The 20,734-nt window shown below is 58.5% G+C and overlaps 1 protein-coding gene across 1 annotated transcript; it reads right to left on the bottom strand.

Annotated features, from left to right (window-relative positions):
* Nucleotides 1-1,295: 1,295 nt before the first annotated feature.
* Nucleotides 1,296-8,929, bottom strand: RGS19 (regulator of G protein signaling 19). The gene is made up of 6 exons (XM_030233827.2): nt 8,821-8,929; nt 6,239-6,375; nt 5,950-6,086; nt 4,502-4,576; nt 3,266-3,500; nt 1,296-2,737 (listed from the first exon to the last, which is right to left on the bottom strand). Exons 3-6 carry the CDS (start codon nt 6,048-6,050, stop codon nt 2,549-2,551), a joined length of 600 nt encoding a protein of 199 aa, XP_030089687.2. The 5' UTR covers nt 6,051-6,086; nt 6,239-6,375; nt 8,821-8,929; the 3' UTR covers nt 1,296-2,548.
* Nucleotides 8,930-20,734: the final 11,805 nt, after the last annotated feature.

Consider the following 20,734-nt stretch of genomic DNA (forward strand, 5'->3'; position numbering starts at 1 on the left):
AAAACCTGGTGGGGAAATTCCATCTGAGCTCACAACAGCTTTCAGCCAGACTTAAAATCCCTCTTTCTTCCTTTTCATAACCTTTAACTGGGGTGATGCAGCATTTGGGGGACCCCAGCAAGGTCTGTGGGTCTGAGGCTGCCCAGGAGCAGCGCTGTGCCCTCCAGCTCTTGTGCTGATGGGCAGGGCAGAAGCATTTGCAGTCACATCTCTCATGGCATCGCTTCCCTCTTCCAGAGCGAAAAACAAGTATTTCCACTGGCTTCCCAGCATGCCAGACAGCAGACATTGAGCAGAGAACTCGGAGATGTTTGGAGAGGAGTAAGCAGCCACATGAAAGCAGCGGAAAACGTGCTCCCAGCCCCTTTGAGGGCTGTGCTGCTCCGGAGGCAGGGATCCCACCAGCATCCTTCGCTCAGGGCTTTCACTTTACAGGGTGCAGCCAAGTCTCCCAAGAAGGAAAATATTCAAAGACGCTGACAACTCCTTTAAGCCTCACGAGTCTTGTGGTGAATGGGATTATTCAAGCCAGGCTTGGGAGGGAGCAGTGTCCTCGCAGTGATGCTGAAAAAGCTTCAGGATCTAAAACCCACGCTGACCACAGCACTGGCTCGTGTGCTGGGAAAGGGAGCCAGCTCTTTACCTCTTGTCTTTCTTCTTGTGTTCCTGTGAGGAGTGGAGCTGAGCTTGTGTACAGCCTTCTGACAATCCTGAATTAGGTACTGAGAGTCCTGAGCAGGAGTTTGGGAAAAGTACCATGTCATTTTACAGTTCCATTTTCTGGGATAACACCAAGGAAGGCCAGGGAGGGGAAGCACACTGGATAAAGAGGAGTTTCAGAAGTAAAGATTTGCTTGTAAGGTGTTTAGAAGGGAGTGGGAGCAAGAGAAAAACTAGATTATCTCATGGCAGTGGGGTCTTCCCTGTGCTGAGACCTCTGTGTTGTGTGGAGGGGTTCTGACCCCCAGCCATGCTCTTGAACAGCTTCAGGGATGTTCAACCTCCAACCCTCAAGCTGAGGCCGCATTTGAGAGTATTTCCCTTACTCACAGAATAAACCCAGAACTAAAACTTCCCCTGTGCAGGGTGGGGATGCTGTTAGGTTGCAGACTGGGGGGAAACCTGCCAGTAATAACAATACCGACATTCCTAATAAACCATTGCTGGTCTCTCTCAAAAATACATTTTCTTGAACTGTATTTCCAGCTTGGCAAAGAAAACTAAATTTACTGACATGAATTTCCACACAGTCATGCCATGAGGAAGGAAGGAAACAAAAACAAAACAAAAAAAGCTGAAAGAATTGTTTTGTTTAAAAAATATGTTCAATAAAAAGCATTTTTTTTCTTTTGGAAGGGCTGAAGAGAGGAGGGGAAGGGATGGATAAATAAGAAACTGCTGTGTTGGATCAGGAGAAGCAAAGACTGGCAGCAAAACCCTTGTGTTGGCTTTGTTTCAGCGTGAAGGGCAGGGACAGACATGTTTTAATCCTGGATACTGAGCCTTCAATACTGAGTCAGTATTCAGTAAATCATTCCTTGTGCTGTGCAAAAACATGGGAATTCTGTATCCCCCCGTGACACTTTCCATCCTGCGTGATGAGAGCCCAGGTCCCTGCTCAGTGAGGGAGCCAGGTAGACCCATGGGCTTCTCCCTGCTGGCACAGCAGACCTGAGTCAGCTGGGAGCTCTCTCCTGCAGGCATCCTGGTGCCTGTGGGTTCTGCAGGAGAGCAAACAATGCCTGCACAGGTGTTTTCCCCCTCTCTGAGGTCCATGAACCAAGGAGGGAGGATGCTCTGGGTTTGGGGTGGCAGTGTGTGGTGTCCTGGGGCTGAAGCAGTGCAGATGTGTCATGGGGACTGTCAGGGGAGGCAGCTGTAAGACATCTCCTTCCCACTCCCCAGCACATCCCCATGGTCCCTTAAGGCACCTCAGAGCTCTGCCCTCTGCCCCACCAGAAATACAAACAGCCTCTGGCACCACCCCCCTGCCCTGTGGGCCACCTCAAACAGCTGGAACCAGGTAAACCTGACAGGTTTTTATATGTACAGAGATGCTCGTCAACCCCCCCCTCCCACACTTCAAGTCCCCCAGTAAAAGCCAACCAAAAGAGCATTTAAAATTAAAAAAAACAAACCCAAACCAACAACAGTCAACCTCCCCCCACCTCAAAAAACCCCCAACCCAGTTCCCAACTGGGTCTCAGGTGGCAAATGGGGACATGCCATGTCCCCAGGTGTGGTGGAGATGGGATAAAGTAACCTCTTCCAAATGGTGTGGGGGGAGCCAGGCCCTGGGTGCTGTCCCGTGCTCCCCCAGCTTGCTCTGGCCAGCACTGGGGACAGGGCAGAGAATCAGTAGTACGAACTGGCCCAGGCTGTGTCCTGGGGACAGTCCTGCAGTGTGGCCCAGACACCGGGGTGACAGTTCATAGGTAAAAAGCTAAAAACTTGGTGAGGTCTGGCAAGGAGGGCGGCAGAGGGGAGGAGGCACCGACCGCCCCGGCCACCATGTCCCCACTAGTGTCCCCACGGCTAGTGGGTGCCCTTAGGACTCCGAGGAGGAGTGGGAGACGGTCTGGAGCAGCGATTTGTAAATGGCAGAGTTCAGGAAGCGGGGATAGGAGTCTCTGTGCATCAGCGTGTAGATCTGGAGCTGTGCATCGTCGAAGGTGTGCGAGGACGGCTCCTGCATCTTCCGGTTGATGACCTCCCGCACCCGCGAGTCCAGGCTCACCTGGGGGGCATGGAGAGAAAGTGGGGGCTGGGGGACACCCAAGGACAAGCCCCCGGCCCAGCACCCATCCCCACACACCCTCTCAAGGGAAATTGAGTAACAATATGGCACCAGATATGAGACCAGTGTGCTCCATCCCAGAAGATATTGGCACTGGAGCCCTGGTGGTTGGGGGGAGTTGCAGGGAGGAGTGGGGATCTCTCTGGGTCCCCTTTGTGTTCCCCAGCTGGGCACAGGGAGGTGGGTTGGGGTGGTCTCGTCCTGGGTACCCCCATTCCGCGGATGCTGCAGGCCGGGATGCAGCATTTTCTCGGCCCGCTGGTGCCCTCGTGAGGTCTCGGCCCCGCAGCACAATCCGGCCGGCAGTCCCACTGCCAGCAGTGTCCCGGGGGTTTTGGGGGGATGGATATCCCCTTCCTACCGCTGTTACCCTGCCAAACTCATCCCCAAACTGTCACAGGGCTCTGGTAGCAGCTGGAACTGAGCCCTCTCCCTGAGAGCCCTCCCCTCAAAGGCTCTGCCTCCTACCTCCTTGGGAGAGAGGATGGAGATGTAATCCTCGTAGATCATCCTGGCCTTCTCATCGATGGTGTGTTTGTTGCACTCAGTTTTGAGCTCCTCACATGCCAGCCAGAAGAGCATGTTCTCCTCGCTGTACTCAGTCCGCAAAAACTCCCGGAAGACGTTGCGCCCCGCCGGGCTCTTCATCAGCTTGTCGAAGGACTGCGCCCAGCCCTGCACCTCCTCCGGCGTGGGTTTGGCACTGACAGGTCCATGGCAAGGCAAGGGGATGGCGTTACAGCCAGCCAGAGATCCCATTGTGTCCCTCCTGCTCATCCCTGGTCCCACCCCAGAGGAACTGTGCCTGACTGCATCCCCTGTGCTCAAGAGGAGATGTTCCTGCTCAAGCTCTGCTGGTGTGAAGCTTTCAGAGGTCACTCCTGGGCTCTGTCCTAGCTCTGCTCAGCCAGGCTGGAGCATGGCCTTGCTTTGGGCTGGATTTCTCAAACTGGGATGTATTTTGATGTGGCTCTGCACAAATCTCAACAGGAGGAAAAGCCCTTTGGTGGAGAGGCAGCTCTGAGCCAAGAAACTGACATGGGTCCATCACCCCTCTCAGCTGGGAAAGGAGAGATGGGGGTGGAGAGGGAGGGAGGCTGTTTCCTGGCAAATGCACAGCACCTGCTCAAGCAGGCCAGGTACAGTCATTATCTATGGCTAATTAGCACATCTAACCCTAACCCAGCTGTTGCAGGCAAGGCACAGAGCACCCACGGCTGGGTGTGTCATACTTGTCACTCAGGGAATGGCTGCTCGGTGCTGAGCATTCCTGGAGTGGGGTGCTGGCCCATCCCGCTCCTCCCTGAGTGGACATGGACACTGCTGCTGCTTCCACTTCAGTGCTGAAACCCCCTGGGAATGGCCTGTCCCCTCCTCTCCCTGTGGCTGCAAGATGCTCTTGGCAGTGGGTCTAAATGGCAGAATGAGGTCCAAAATCTGCTGAGGTTCTTCCATGCCTCAGTTTCCCTTTGCAATGAGCCTGAGGGCAGAATCACAGTAAGATTCAGCCTGTGGCTGCAGATTCCCTGTTTCTTGGTGAGAACTGGGGATGAGCTGGACACATCACCAGGAACCCCTGCGCCTTGGAGTGTACCACAAGGGCAGAACACAGTCCTGGCTGCCATGGAGGGTGGCAGAGGGGACAGTGCCATACTGTGCAACGCTGTGGTTGTCCCCAGCCCACTGCACTGGCCCTCCACTTACCACGCTTCACAGTTTGGGATGCTCTCCAGTTTGGTCTCCCGGGATGCCCTCCATGCTCGCTCTCGGTCCTCGTTCCTAACGGGGAGACAGAAAGGTAGTCAGGGGCATTGGGGGACATATGCAGACCCCACCTTGACCCCTGAATCTCCTCCGTGGGCACCAGCACCCCCCAGCCATGCCTTACTCTCACCCAGTGCCCTGGTGGCATCCTGGTTCCCTCACATAGTTTTGCTGTCACCATGTGAGCATGTCCCTGTGCTTAGGGGCTGCTGTGGCTCTGGTCCTGCTCCACCTCTCGGGCTGTGAGCCAGGGCCATGTGCCAGGACTGAGCTGAGCTGGAGTGGCCACAGCAGCCGGCAGAGGTCAGTGCTGGACCAGCCCAAGGCGAAGCTGATGTGTTCACAACAATTGTGAGCTGTTGTGTCACGAAAAATCACCAAGAAATAAACAACTGTTTATTGGTGATGTGCCAGCACCGGTCCAGCCTGGAGGCAGACAATGGGATAGAGGTGGTGGGGCTTGGGGATGTGGTGTTCCCTGTCTGTGTCCCCTTGTCCCCAGGGGTGCTGATGGCACAAGTGGAGAGCAGCCATCAGCCAACTTCCCCTGGGCCCGTGAATTTCGGTGCCCAGCACTGACCACAGCCCTTCCTGCTTGCGACACTGTCCTCGCTGCTCACACAGGACTGGCTGTGCAAACCTCTGCCCCAGCGTGGGCAGCTGGGGTGGGCAAAGCTTTGGGCATGTCCCTGCCTGTGCCACCCCCACGGCTCACTGCCTGCCAGGCCTGAGCACCACTCAGAAACCAGCCCTGCTTGCTCCAGGAACAGGATACAGGAGGGATAGCTGTCCCATCTCTGGGATTTCTGCTCCCTCTCTGCTCACAGGCTCTTGTAGAAATGAAGGACAGACACAGGGAATGCCACCAAGCCTAGGACAATGTCTAGGAGGGAGATGCACGGGGCTCAGCTCCAGGGTTTTTTACTCCTCCAAGCTTGCTGCTCCTGGTGGCTGTAAAGACCAAAGCTGCTGCAAAGCTGGAGTCATCGGCAATCTCTGAACAAGCAGATGCTGAGGAGGAAGAGCAGATGGGCTCTCCAAAATCTGGGCTATCCAGAGAATAAGGAGCTGGAGATCCTGAGTAAGGACAGGAGATGCAGATGGAGGCAAGCAGCTGCTTCCATGCTTGGCTTTGGGCAGTGTTGGGAGGGCAGGGCTGGGCTCTGTGCCCACTGCTCTAAGGCAGAGCTTCCCAGAGGGCTCATATGGATGGGGCCACCCTTCCCTGCAGACCATCAGGGCAGCACTGGGGAGTCCCTCTGTGTACTCCAAGAGATTTGTCTCACGAACAGCAGTCACAGTGCACCCAGCACTCTATCACCTGGCGAGATGGGTGGTTGATGCTCACTGGGCCTGCAGAAGCCAGGGCAGGGGGCAGTGGGACGTACCAGGAGCAGCTGCAGCAGCAGCACCAGCAGAAGCAGCAGGCGTTGGGGCGGTGGTTGCTGGCGGGTTGCACCGTTGTCGGAGAAGTCTCATGCCGGGACATCGGAAGGAGTAACTCTGTGGACGCGGGTCCTGCGTACTGAAAGGTGGAGAGGGTCAGGGAGCTGCCAGCGACCAAGCCCCACCTGTACAAGCACACAGCAACAGAGGAGCAGCCCCCGTGCGGTGACTTGCTGTAATTTAGTTTTGGCTCCTGCTTGCCACCCCGGCCCCCGGCCGGTCACGCCTCACCTGTGTCCCAGCCTCATACACGGTGGACGGCGTTGGGTCGTGTTTCAGGGGCTGTTCTGCCGTTCTCAGCTCCTCCCAGCCCGCGGGTGAGCTGTGGGACCCCCTGGCTACTGTCCCTGCCGCCTCCTGGACGGAGCCTGTGGGGAAGGAGAGGAGTGGCACCTCGTTACTGCACAGAACCCGCGGCTTCGAGCGGCTCCGGGGGCAGCTCTGCGCTGGGGAAAGCCCTGGGCAGGTGGCAAGCGAGGGCAGGGCAGCAGGCAGAAAGGGCAAGAAAAGGAAGTGAGAAGGAAAGTAGAAGAGGAAATGCATTGGGACATGCTCTGTCAGCCCTCTGCTTTGCCTGGGATCCCATCCCACACTTTGGGGACGCTGTGGGGATCACTGCAGGCAGCAGTGGGGCTTGGCAGGGTGAGGGGCTCAGTGCTGGCCCTGCACACCCCTGGCCATGCCCTCTGCCATGAGGAAGAGTGGCTGAAATCCCTGGTGTCTTCAGGCATGGCATGGGGAAGTCTGAGCTGCTCCACAGCACCATGTGAGTGGAGGGAAACAGAGTGGTGGTGGTGAATTTTCACAGCTCCTGGTGCTAAACCAAACCTTGTCCCAGGTCACCTGCCTGTCCCTGCCCACACCACTGGCTCATGCTGGAGCAGGGGTGCTCGTGGGTAGGAGAGATGCTGGGCTCAGCATGGGCACTGGTCATGTCAGGACACAGCTGGCTCTACCTCCCTGTGCCTTGCCAAGGATGATGGGCAGCAATCCTGGTCCTTCCCCTGCCAGAAGGAAGGAATGGGAGCAGAGGCAGCAGGCAGGGAGAGGCCCTGGAGATCTCAGCCTCAGCATCCCCACCTTGAGCAGCCCCAGGCCTCGTCTGAGTCTTGCTGCTACTCAGCAAGGGGACAGAGCAAGGCTGTGGGATGCAGCTGGGGACCCAGCTGTCCCGAGCCCTCCATGAGACCTGGGGTAGAGCCCCCCTGTTCCCAGCACAGCCATCACCCAGCAGTGCTCTCCTGGGCCCTCAGAAACCCTCCCACAGTCCCAGTGCTCCCACAGGAACGAAAAAGGAGAGAGTCTGTTTCACTCCCAATTGTCCCTATTTATAGCCCCAAGTGCTGGCAGGATGGCTGTGACCTTGTCACCCGGTTCAGCAGCAGCTCTGCTCCCTCTCACACTGTGCTGCCTTCGGGTCCACTTAACCCCCCACCTTTTCCCTTTCCTCTGCCTCCCCTGGGCCAACCATCTTCCACTCCCAGCACCCTTCTTCCCACTGCCCACCCACATCCCACTGCTCATCCCATGGCACCCAGCACTGCCAGGGGCTGTGGGGTTGAGGCTGTGGGAATGGGGTGAGGAGGATAACCTGAGCACTGGGAACACCCAGCTCCCTCCCAGCTCAGCCTGGCTCTGCCACAGCCCTGGCTATGGAACGGTTGGATTGGGGGTGACTCGAGGGACTGGGATGTGGGGACAGCACGTGGTTTTATTCTGTGAGGACATCCAGGTAGTTCACTTTGCTCGTTGGCCAGAGCTGACCTGTAAGTGGCTGAGCCAACACACCCTGGAGAGGCAGCAGGAGGGAGTGGCATCCCCTGGCAGGAGCACCCCCTTCCCATGCCAGGGGGTGTGCTCAGCACCCAGCCAGGAGCAGGATCAGGTCACTGCCCACCCTGGGTGCTGTGGGACACACCCAGGGCCATTCTGGAGGAGTGTGCTGTGCCATGGGGAACAGGGAGAAAGGAACTGTGGGCTTGCACAGGGACCACAGGAACCTTGTCTGATGGCAGCAAGAGGGGCTGCTGGTGTGATCCTTGTGGGCACCAAAAGCCAAGCTCAGCACATCTGGGTTGGCACCAAAAGGCAATGCCAGCACACTCTGATGGACACCGAAGGGCACTGCCATCAGGGTCTGGCTTTGCAGGGATGATTTCCCAGCACCCTTTAATGCCCCTGCCACCCCCACCTCCCCATGCTGGCAGGCACTGGGTGCCATGGGGCTGTCCTCAGCTGCCCCAATGCCAGGCCTCCCCACGGGCTGGCGGATAGGGAAGTGCTGGAGGGAAGGCGAGGGCGTGCGCTCGAGGCTGCAGAAAGAGGAAGGATGACAAAAAGGGGACATTTCCCCACAGAGAGAAGAGGCACCCCAGAAGCCACCCTCCCTGAGCTCCCCAAGCCCCCTGTGAGTCTGGGAGTCCCCGTGTGCCGGGTGTCCCTGGGCTGTGCCAGGTGGCATCACATGCCTATGATGTCCCCATGATGTCTGGCACCACACTGTCCTCTTGCCAAATGGAGCAGGGACCCTCCATGCAACCAGACAAGATGAGCTCTCCCCAAAATCACTTGTAGCAGGCCCTGCTGAGATGTTGGCCCCATCCCATCCACCTGCATATGAAACTCCTTGTGCCCTGCTCACCCTGGGCAAAGCAGCCTCCCCCAGTTCTGCAGCACGGGGCACAAATCAGCACCCACCTCAGTGCAGGGGCACTCCCAGCACAACCTGTGCAGACCCCCGACGTGCCCACCTGTGCCGTGGGTGCTGGGAGGACTGGGGGGGTGTGGGGGCAGCTCCTGTGGTGTGTCCATACCTGCAGCCTGGCCATGGCACCAGCCAGGGTGACCCCGGCTGGCTCAGGGGGTGCGTGGCATCGCCAGGACCGCCGGCTCTGCGGGCAGGGAGATGGGGGACAAAAGAAGAGAGAAAGAGAAAAGAAAAGCGGCTGAACACATCCTCTCACAGGAAAGGGAGTGGTAAGGGAAGTGGCAAACTCAACCGAAGAGTTCAGGCCTTTTTTGGGAAAGCCCCAGCCCGGCCCAGACGCTCTCCCTGCTGCTCCATCACGGGGCCAGCTGCCCCATCGAGGGGCACGGTGGGTCCCACCAGGGGCTGAGCCAGGTCAGCCTCCTGCCTCCCAGGAGGGCTGGATCCATGCAAGCACGAGGGCTACCAAGATGGGGCTCCCCAGCCAGGACTGGCACTGACAACAGCTTCTCGGAAATAGCCCGGGCACGCTGGTGCTGGAACAACCCCGTGGCCGAAGAAGCGGCTCTGCCGAGAGTGACAGGCAGGATGTGTCCCCAGGGTGTGCGCAGGCTGCACCGAGGTCCTCGGTGACCAGCCGAGGCCACTTCAAAGCGATAGTGCTTTCTGCCACGCTGTGCTTTCGATGTCCCCGGGCTTCCAGCACTGCTCGCAGGGCACAGACACCGGCAGCGAGGTGGGCAGAGCTGGAAGGGGGCTGTGCTGAGGGTGGGCTGAGTCAGAGCCGCCGGCGGTGCCTCCCGGCAGCATCGTCCGTGCGAGGCGGGATGTGCCAGCCTGATGCACAGAGCGCAGCCCTGCTCCCTCGGCCAAGAGTGACTCACAAACAAAGTTGTTTGATTTTTTTTCCTCTTCGGGAAAAATAGAAACAGAAGAGAGAGAGAGAGAGAGAAATCAGCCGCCAACCTCCGTTTTCTTGATTAAATTCACCCTCGGCACTGCTGTGGGCAGAGAAGGCTCCAGCCCACAAGCGCCCAGCACCGCTTGTGGTCTCTGCAGGCGGCTGCCCCTCAGTGGCACGGTCTCACCGCAGGTGAGAAAGGGCAGAAGGGGAGAAAGAGGGAGGAGGGATGCTGGCAGCCACCCCGCTCCCCCGGGGCAGCGCCATGTGCCTGTTATCGGCTCATCCCAGCGCCCGGCTCAGCGCCGCCTTCCCTCGCCTTCCCCGGACAGGAGTTATCACCTCCCCTCCTCCCGAGCACACCCACACCCAAAACCCCACGCGGTTGTGCTGCTGCTGTCCCCAGCGCCACTCCATCCGGATGGAAACCCGTCACCCAAAAGCCACCACCGGCTTGGGCAGCTCCTTCCTCTGCCGTCACCCCCTGGCGCTCCATGTGCTCAGCCGAGCTCCGCTTCTCTGGGCACCTGAACCTCATTTATTTCCCAGATGGTTTTCCAGGATTCCCTTTGCTGCTTCAAGGCAGGGAGAGAGCTGGGGCTGTCAGGATGCAGACACTCTCCCACGGCCTCTGGCACCCCCAGCTAACAGGCACCGAGAGTATTTTTATTATCTGGCCACTTCTTGTCACTCTCCACCTCAGGAAGGACCTTCCCTTCGTATTTCATGGGTCAAAACCTGGACAGCAGCTTTGCTGCTCATCACAGATCATTTGGGTGGGGACAATGAACAAACTCCCAGTGGCATGGAGACACCATCCCTGTCCAAGTCCCTGTCACAGCCCAGTGATGCCTCAGCCAGGAGCAGCACCGGATCTGAGCCCTCTCCATGCCTCGGAGGAACTGCAAACACCCATCACCTGCTAGACCAGCCGCGCTGGATCAGCACAAGGAGAGCTTGGCAGCCCTGGCTGCCCGCGTGCTGCTGGATTCTCCAGTGTCTAAAAGGGCTCAGCACAGCCTGCAGCTTCCCCGCCCCCTCCCTGGCATTCTCCCAGGAGGTCTCAGCACCTCTGATCTCTGCCAAATTTGGCTGGAACCAGCCACTGAGTGCAACCAGAGGTGAGGCAGCCCAGCAGGCAGCTGGGGACGGTGGCAGGGGGCTGTCACCCCCCGGGACCCCTCTGCGGGGTTACCCCACGGTAACAGCCGAGGCACGGCCGCCGAGCCCCACAGCTGCCTCCCGCCCCCGCAGCCTGTCCCAGCCACCTGCCAGCAGCACAGGAAGTTTTAGGAGTTATTTTTAGACTCGGTTTTCAATCCCCCCCCCCACCCCTTAGCAATCTTTTAGAAAAAGATTAAAGATGTTGAGGGCTTGAGCCCCCTGGCTCTGCGGGATGGGGCTGGGCTGACCCCAATCTTACCAGCACAGAGGGGCCAGTGATCCCTGGCAGTGGCTGGGTGGGCTCTGCTGGGATGAAGGTGTGGTTGTGCCCATGTGGCTGCACCCTGCCATGTCCTCACTGCCCTGCAAGCCCACGGCACTGATAAGGAGCCCACGGCACTGATAACGCTGCAGATGTGCCCGCACACGTGGCTGAGGCAGTGGTGGCCAGCAGGTACCTTTGGGGAGATCCTCTGCCCTGCAGTGATTCCTCTGCCATTTCCAGAGGCTGGAGAGGCAAATCCTGCTGATGGGAACTGTGAGATGCTTCAGTGCATCCGAACACCTCCCCAGTCCTCAACACCATGAGAGCTGACAGCCCCTCTCCTGCCAGGATGAGGATGATGCCAGGGTCCTTCTCCAGACCAGCCACCTCCTCTGCTCCCAGTGTATTTCTGCTCGAGCATCCTCCAAGCTGAATCCCACAAAAAGCCCTCCCAAAAGGACCACATGAACCTATCCAGCACCTGCTGGGAAGAGGAGAACAGACCCATGGCTCTATCCTGGCAGCACGGCTGCTGGGCAGCAGGACAGGCACAGCACTACCAGCACCCACCCCCTGACCCTGAAACACTGAAACAGAGTCAATTATTTTATAGCATAAAAATAGCCCCATGCCAATCAGCTGGGGGATTTAGTAAGGCAAGCCCTGACAATTGTGTTTCTACTACCAGAGGTGTTGTGGTGTTAGGGCAGGCGCCTGTTCTGCCTTTGGTAATGATCCAGGGGAGAGGAGAAGACAGATCAGTGATCAATACTCAGCAGGGGCTGCACGGATGGAGGAGCCTGCTGGTTGATGGGAGGGAAGATCAGAGGAAAGGGAGGGATGTGGCATTGGCATGGCCAGGGAAAGAGCTGAGCTGGGCATGTGGTGGGGTGTTCCTTGTTCACAGCAAGCGGCCAGGCCCCTGGGACCACAGGACAGTGTAGTTTGAGGGATGAAGAGTGGCATCTTTCAAGGAAATGAGGAACCAGACAGAGAACCAAGGCAGGACTGCGATGAAAATGAAGAACACTCCATCACAGGGCAATGCTGGATCAAAGGGCTGGCTTAGCACAGCTCTGAGAGCTCCCAACACAGCTGAGGGATGATTCTTCCCCCAGCCCCAGCACAAGACCAGACCCCACTGGCTGCATGCAGAGCCCTGTATGGGAGGCACCAGGAGGTGCAGGAGGAGGTTTGGGAGCCTGTGCTGGCACAGGCAGGAGGTGAGGGTGACCACGCTGAGGACAGGTCTGGCCCTGCTCTCCAGCCACACTTCCTGCCCAAAGCATGGCCCCACATGGCATTGATGTGGTCAGGGCAGGGCAGAGCCTGGCTCAACCAGCAGTGGGACCAGCTAGGCCAGGGCCACACCAGCAGCTGGGGACAGCTGGGGACAAGGGGAGCACATCCCAAATGCTGCACCCAGGGGCATTTGCCCACCATGGTTTATTCAGTTGTGGGTGCTGCTGCCTGCACACTGCCAGCCCTGACAGATGCCTTTGGAGCCTGGCTTCAGGCAGATGTCACTTTGTGCTGCTGGGGACATGTACCAGGGCTGGGACATGTCTCCAGCATCAGGTCCCTGGACTACAGCTTTCAGAGCTGGGCTGTCACTTACACCAGCAAAACTTCCTCCCATATCAGACTTCAGTCCTGCATTAAAACACAGGGACTGAGGAATGAGCCCCCCAGGATTCATCCTGCAGGCAAACACCCAGGGAAAGGGGGATCTGCTGACCCAATGCCCTGCCCAAGTTCAGGAGAATCCCAAGGGTCATAGGTGACCCCAGTGGTATGGTCATGGTGCCAGGGCAGCAGGGAGGCTCTGCCCTGCCCCAGCCACCAGAAGGGATCAGGGTGAGCAATTTTTGTCCCCTGAACCCAGGTGCCCTGGTGATTTAAACCCCAACCTAAGGGGAAGATTGATGGTGGTGGGGTTCAGCTCCATCAGCCCAGGGAGGAACTGGCAGTGTGGGGAGGAAGGAAGCACTGTCACCCTGTGTGGCCCCATGCCCTGGGACACTGTCTGGCAGTGCAGCTGCTCATCCCCCTGCTGCCAGACAGGGCAGGCACAGCGGGGGTGCAGGACCCTGGCCATGGTGGGTGCCCATTGCAGGCATTCCGGGCTCAGATGGTGGGAGTGGGCCTTGCAGGTCATCTCAGTGAGACCCTAATTTGACAGGCCATGGTGATGCCCTTTGCTGAGCCTCCAGGATGCTGCAGGGTGCAGGTCCCATCAGAGGACACGAGCTGCTGTCACGTTTCTGCAGCCCCAAATCTGCTTTTCCAGCTCTCTCCTCCTGGTGAAACCCACACCAGGCTCTCAGAAGCATCTTCCCTTGCTTTTTGTTGGGTTTTCTCCAGTCTAGCTTGAAGCTTTCTGCCCACTAATGCCAATATGTACCTGTTTGTTCTTCTCCTGCCCTTTGCCCTGGAACGCTGCTTGGGCATTCGCCTTCTGTCGAGGCAGCTACAGCCCTGCTTGGGTTAAACCTGCAGGAGGGGGAGCAACTGAAAAACCCAAACCTTTACCCCAAGCCCTTTTGCTGACCCCTTTTGGGCTGAACCAGCAGTGTTTCCAGCACTGGGAGTGGGCTGCCAGTGCCCGCAGAGCCTGCCCCCTGCACGGAGCCACAGCCGTGCACAGGAATGCCGCGAGCCCCGCTCTGCCGTGCCCATCCCGCTGTTGCCCTGGAGGCTTTGCAGCATTTCTGCCTCCAGAGTGGGCAAGTGCTGACAAGTGAGTGTGGAGTGTGGCAAACCTGGGCCCCCAAGCCCAGCGTGTCTCCACAGCTGGAGCAAAGAGCCCTCAAAAGGTCAACCGAGGCTGGTTCCAAGTGCTTGGAGAACTGGAAGGGCAGCTTGCTCTAAAACTCGACCATGCATTTTCCTGCTGTCAGGAAACCCCCTTTTTTTCATGTCTAAGATGAATGGTGAAGCTGAACCCCAAAGAACTTTGTTGTTGTTTTCATTGCTGCTCCACCCTTCTGCTGGTTAAATTTTGCTCTCACGAAATGGCCAAGGGCAGGAGGTTTTGCAGGATAGGTGAGTGGCAGAGCACTCCCTGCCTCTTCTGGTACACTCACCCAGAATGACTGAGGTCCCATGGACCCAAAGGAGATGATGGGATAGGCTGAGGCATCACCTTCCATGCTCTGCACAGGGTCTGGGGAGGGGGAGAATCACAGGCAGGAGGTTTCTGTTACTGGTCCACTCCGAAGAAGGAACCCAGGGGATTTCCAGCCAAAAATAACAGAAATAAAATAATTCTCCATGCTCCCAGGGAGTGCTTTCGCAGAAGGGTGAAAGGTTAATCAAAACTCTGGGGTTGCTGCCTTGTTTTACACGGTGCTCAGGATCTGGATGGAGCCAGGATTCTGCCTTCACTAGTTTTACCCCAAAGCCACCAGCTCCTGTGTCTCCAGGTCCTGAGGAAGGCTCAGGGAACTCACAGGGAACTCACCCCAGGCCTTGTGAACCAGCACAGCCAATGGCTCCTGCAGAGCATGCACAGCTGGATTTAAGATGTTTGATCCCTGTGAGAAGTTCTGGATGTCCTGAAACCCGTGGGAGCAGGGGAGAGCTGGCCAGCGGTGTTACTGGAGTTACCATCACACCCTTTGGATGGCCAGGGCAGTGAGGATTCAAGATTTTCTGCAGGTCACCCTCCCTGTACTGCATGGGGTAACCCGTGGAGCAGCAGCTGGGAAAGGAAAAGGGCTGGCTGAGCCCAGCAGTGATGGGAATGAACTGGAGGAGGCTTGAGCGGTGCTGGTGCAGGATGGGCAGTGAATAGGGAGATGCCGGGGCTGGATGCCCATTCCCTGAGCTACCAGAGCTGGGGCAGTGATGGCACCACAGAGCTGCTTCCCTTCTGTGACAGGGTGTTTGGAGTCCCTGCGAGTTCAGCTCCTTCCCCTCTCACACCACAGAAGATGTCAGACACTTCCCTCTCCTGTCCTTCCCACAGGTGAAACCCAGGTTGTAACAGGTGGGGGGGATGTAAAAAATCACTGATAAGGTCCAGGATCTTTTCTTCTCCCCAGAATAAGTGGCAATTGTGAAATAATGTATAAAACCAGCTGGAGTTATACCTCCCTCTCTGAAGAGCTTCTGTAATGGAAATGCAGAGAGGGATGTGCAGATGAATAAGGAACTGAGCAATAGGAAGTCTCGGGTGAAGGCCCTGTGCACCAGATCACTCAGAACCTGCTGTTATTCCAGGCAAGAGCCCACTGCTGAACCCCGAGAGTGTGGCATGGCAGGGGGGGGCCTGCTGGCCTTGCTGTGCCCTGCCTGTTCTTTTTTGGGGTGCTCAGGCATGGCCAGGGGTTGATGCACGAACGGATCCGAGGAGCAGGAGGAGCTGGCGGGGGGGAAAGCAGAGTGGCTCTTACCTCCTCATGAGCTTTCCAAAATTATTTTTATCCAGAGGATAAAAATTTGGGAAAAAAAAAAAAAAGAGGAAAAGCCTCAGCAGCTCAAGCTCATGCTCTGCAGAGGTTGAGGAGTGACACAGTGGTTGCTTTGCTACTCCTGACCTGTTGCTCACAGGGAAGAGCACAGAGCACTGAGTTCACCCACTCATTCACATCAGCCCAGCTGAAACCCAGGTCCAGCCTAAAAGCAAATACTAGAACCAAAGCTCAACCAAGATGGGAGAGGATGCACTTCAGGAGATGGCTGAGATGGGCTGCTCCAGCACCTTGGGCAGATTCAGAACCAGCAACCCTGCCAAGGTATTTTTCTTCCTTACCCTTTCTGGGTTGCATTTGAATTATTTATCTGCCTTCAGTTCCTTCTTTTCTTAAATAATAATATCAAAATGGGTGCCTGCACCCTGACTGAGATATACTCCTGTCACTAAACCCCTGCTTCTCCACTACAATCCTGTGAGGTGGAGGATGTTTAATTGCTGAAGAGCATGACTGTATTTTGATCAGTGGCTTGAGTCATTTGTGGGGAAGGGCTGACGCGGAGCAGCTAAAATCCTTGTAGGGAAGTCTGATGTGGCGCTCTCCCTTGGGAGATACTCTGAAATATGTGCCCACTGGGGTGACCCGTTTTCCCAAAGAAAACGCCGTGCACCAGGCCAGCAAATGCCACAGCTCCGCTCAGCCAGCGTGACACAGGATGAGCATCTCCACTGACGGGGATGGAGACGCATCCAGAGGGGAATGAACTCCCCTCGCAGCAGGGGAATCCCTCCCACTCGCTTCACACGTTTTGTTTAGTTTCTTAAATAAGGCCGTGGATCTGCGCCAGAGCAGCCTCATGGAAGCAGCGGGGAGAGGGAGCTTCCCGGGGAGGCTCTGGGTGCCGGGGGACGCGCGGTGACACCCGCACACGGCGCGGTGGCCGCGCTGGCCCTCTCCATCCCTTGGCCACCGAGTCCCAGCGCCAAGCGACGGCATCCCGCGACGCCGTGCACGTGATGGGCTCGTGCTGGGCGACCGTCGCATGTCACGTCCCTTCGGGGGACAGCCGCGTCCTCGACACCACCGAGGCAGGTCCAGGTCCCTCAGCCAGCCCTCGGCCGTGCCGCTGCTGGAGAACCCCGCGGGGACCGCAGCTCGAGGCTGCCCTGACCTCAGGCAACCTTCCCGAGCCCCAGCGCTCCCCGAGCCCCGGCTCAGGGCTGCCCAGCGCCCGGGCGGGGCTCGGCACCCTTCGCACGGTGCCCGGGGAGCCGCACGGGCAGGGAGCTCTGCCCGGCCGAGCCGCTGCGTGGATGCTCCGGCACCGCCCTGGCACCCACCTGTGGGTGCAGAAGAGCCGGGGAGGCCTCCGGGGGGGATCCTCCCTGCAACCCCCGCCCCGGGCTGGGCAAACCCCGGCGCAGCCGGCCCTGCGGCTGGAGGGTGCCCCCCTCCTTCCCCCTCTCCATCCTCCTCCTCCTCCTGGCAGGAGCCCTGCCCTCCCCCGGGGGGATGCGGCGGGGAGTTCCCCCTCCCTGCTCGGTGCTCAGGGTCCCCTCGCCCCGCCGGCCGGTCCCCACGGAGCATCCCCCCGCCCCAGCGCTCGCACATGGGGCCGGTGACAGGCGGCAGCCGGACACACGGACGCACGGACAGACAGACAGGCACGGGCAGGGCTCTCCATCCTCCGCGGGGCTCGGCGCGTGTGGGGGGAGCGGTGCAGGAGGGAGGATGCTCGGGGCAGGGGTCCATGCAGGGGGAGCGTGCGGAGGGGCTGGGGGAGGGAGAGGGGGTGGGCAAAGCGGGGTCCGCCGGGGGAGCGGGGCTGGGCTGGGCAGCGGGCGAGGAAGGAGGCGATGGGCGCGCGTCCCCCCCACCCGCGGCAGCCCCCGGCCGGGGCGCGGGGTACTCACGGGCCGGGCATCCGCGCCGCCGCCGCCGCCCCCGGCCGCCGCCGCTGCGCTGCCGCCGGGCTGGGCACCGGAGGGAGAGGGAGCGGCAGCGGGAGCCGAGCGGCGGCGGCGGCACTGCGCAGGCTCCGGCCCGGCCCCGCCGGCCACTTCCGAAAGCGATTGCAGCCCTGGCACTTCCTCACGGCACACGCACGCACACACACACAGACACCCACCCGCACCACCCACGGCCCCGGCCCCCTGCCCCCAGCGCCAGCACCAGGCACCCGCTGCTGTGCCCAGCACCAGCATCACAGAACCAGCACTGGTACCCGGTGCCAGCGCCCTGCACTCAGTACCAGCACCCTGTACCAGCTCCCAGTGTCAAGTATTGGCACACAGGACAAGCACCGTGCTCCCACTACTGATAACCAGTACCAGCACTCGGTACAGCACCAGCACGGTGCACCCACTATTGGCACCCAGCACCAGCATCACACACCCAGCACTCACACCCTGCACCCTGTACTTACACCCTGCATCAGCATCGTGCACCCAATACTGGCACCCTGCACCAACACTGGGGATCCCCTCTGGGGTGCTCTCCCATCCCCAGGGGATGGGGAAGAGCTGTCTGTGAAGCTTCCCCCAGACTGCTTCCCACCTAAGGCTCCCTGACCAGAAGTGGCTTTCCCTGTGTCAGTGGTTTCTCTGCTGTTTTTTGGGTTTTTTTGATTTTTTTTTTTTGTCAAAAGTGGGGATTATACATCACTAAAAATAAAGGGTGATAAAACTTTGGGAGAGAAAAGAGGCATAAACATTTCATGATCTTGCCAGCCAGGGAAATTATCCCACTTTATAATTTAAAACCTCATTAAAAACCGTTTCCCTGGGAGAGACAATGATCAAACCACCATCTATTTCAATCGAGACGTGCACTCGGCGACGTGGGGGACGTGTTTAAAATAGGCCCCAAATGTGACTCCTGCCGTGAAAACTCCACCCTGACCCCCACCCATGCGAGCAGCATCTCTGAGCTGATCCCTCTGCCTCTGCACTGGGGGATCAGACAGACCCAAAGTGCCTCCTACGTTTTCAACCTGCCCTGTCCAGCACTCTGGATTTTCCTCTTTTCACCCATCCAGCTCACGACAGTGGGATCTCCACAGCTCTCACCCAGGGGTGACCTGCCCCTCGAGCTCTGCAGACAAAGCAGGGTCCTTCCTCTGACTGCAACTTGTGCAAATCTTGGGAGCAGCTCCAGTGTGGAGTTGTGACTGCCAGGCTGCTCCCTCCTGCTGTGTGACCGGGCCACCAGCCCTCACGATTTTCTTTAGCAAGTCATTTAACTGGAAGCTCACAATTGCCCAGAAAGGCTCCCACGTCTTCAGGAACTGCTTTTCAGTGTGTCTTTGGGATTTTTAGAAATTTCCACAAACATTTGCCTCATCCCTGGAATTGCTCAAGGCCAGGTTGGATGGGGCTTGGAACAACCTGGTCTAGTGGAAGGTGTCCCTGCCCATGGCAGGAGGCTGGGATGAGATGAGCTTTAAGGTCTCTTCCAATCCATGCCATTCCAGGTTTCTATGATCTGGGCTTGTGATTTCTTATGATTCTCCATCCAGTCTGTCTCTTCAGGTGATAATGAGAAATCATGGTTTTTCTTAAAAAATGTGGGTTGTGAGGAAATGCTTGGAGCTTCCAAACCCCCTGCACCATGGGGCTGGCAGTGAACAGCCAGACTCGCACCACTGGCTGCCCAGTGGTGCCTCGCACCTTTTCCAGCGATCGGAAACGCTGCCATCGATAGCCGGGAACACTGCTGGGGGCTGGAAAGCTGCTTTGCCCCCGTGCCAGCCTGGAGAGCTCCCGGAAGAAGACTGGCAGCATCCTGCCGCACGCACCCGGAGGCACCGGCGGAGAGAGCGGCGTCCTCGGTCGAGCCGTGTCGGTGCCGAAGGGTGACAGCCGGGGGCGGAGGCGCTGCCCGGTGCTCCCCGTGCCGGTGCCCCGGGGCCGTTCCCGCACCGGAGCCGTCCCGGCGGTGCCGGCCCCGCGGCCGCCGCTGCAGTAGCGGGACCTGCCCGCAGGTGCCGCCCGACTCCGCCGGGAGCGGCGGCTGGGGGGGCCCGGGAGCCCGGCAGGTCCCGGCGGTTCGGGCATCCCCGGGAGCCCGGCAGGTCCCGGCGGTTCGGGCATCCCCGGGAGCCCGGCAGGTCCCGGCGGTTCGGGCATCCCCGGCGGCTCGGGGGTCCCCATGGATCGGTGGGTCGGGGGTTCCCGGCGGTTCGGCGGGGCTCTGGTGGCTCCCTGCCCCCGCCGGTCCCCGGTAGAAGGAGCTTGTGCGGAGCGGGGAGCGGACCCACTGCAGAGCCCCAGGAGCGCGGGGGAGCCGCGCACCATCCCGGGAGCTGCTGCCGGTTCCTCGGTACCTGACGGACACATCGGAAGGAAGTCCTGATAGCAAGAGCTGGGCACTCCATCCGTGTTTCCCCTGTTTTTCTGCTGGTGTTGCTAAGTAGGCTCAGACCTGGCCAGCAGGACCAGGACAGCGACTGCCCTCCCTGTGCTGGGAACTGCTGAGGTCACGCCTCAAAAAAGTGTTTGGTTGAAGAGGTGACATTGAGGGGCTGGAGGACCCTCAATGCTGGGGAAAGGCCAGGAACACAAGGAACTGTTGAGGGAGCTTCAGAGATATTTTGCTTTAGGAAAGCCTTTCCCCCACCAACTACCTGGGCTTTTTAAAGCTTTCCAAGCAGCAGAGCATGTTCTGACTGGAGTGACCAAAAGAGATGCTCCAGGCACTGGGCTCTGAGGAAGCAACAGTCCTTGATCTTCTACAGCCCAAGTGTGAGGCAGAGGAGAAGCAGCTCTGTGCTATCACCCTGCAGGAAGTGCTTGTCAGAGCTGAGATTGTAAAGGTCATGTTCACCCTGTCCCTGAACGTGCAGCTCCTGTGCTGAGGGCAGCTGGGGACACGTTGAGGTGATGCTCCTGTGTGTGCACAGAGCTGGCACGTGAGGGTGCAGAAAGCAGAGCTGCTCTGGGACCAGCCCTGCTCCAGGGCATAAATCCACCCTGTGAATCTCAGTGGTGGAGCTGTCTTTGCAGAATACCTGGTCTGAGCTGTGCAGTCTCATGACAGTTAATGTATTCCTTGTGAGAAGTACTTGTGCACCCTTTACAGCCTTTTTACTCTTTTAAGGCCTCAAAGCTTCCTGTGGAATGTCAGAGACACGTTTCCAATCCCAATCTCTGCCTTGGCTATCAGGTGTGCTACAAACCTGCATAGCTCTGGCTCCCCAGGGCTGCTCAAAGGCTGACTCAAGAGCCATTCTGGTGGAGGCCACTTTTTTTCCACAGGGACCTAAAGTGCAAAG

The sequence above is a fragment of the Serinus canaria genome, chromosome 20 (genome assembly GCF_022539315.1).
Source record: "Serinus canaria isolate serCan28SL12 chromosome 20, serCan2020, whole genome shotgun sequence".
In the NCBI taxonomy this organism is placed as follows: Eukaryota; Metazoa; Chordata; class Aves; order Passeriformes; family Fringillidae; genus Serinus; species Serinus canaria.

Coding starts and splice junctions, on each gene's coding strand:
- RGS19 (XM_030233827.2), bottom strand. CDS start 6,050: ATGTCCCGGCATGAGACTTCTCCGACAACGGTGCAACCCGCCAGCAAC. Junction 3,501..4,501: donor ATCCCAAACTGTGAAGCGTG/GTAAGTGGAGGG, acceptor TGGACCTGTCAG/TGCCAAACCCACGCCGGAGG. Junction 2,738..3,265: donor CCATCCTCTCTCCCAAGGAG/GTAGGAGGCAGA, acceptor CATGCCCCCCAG/GTGAGCCTGGACTCGCGGGT.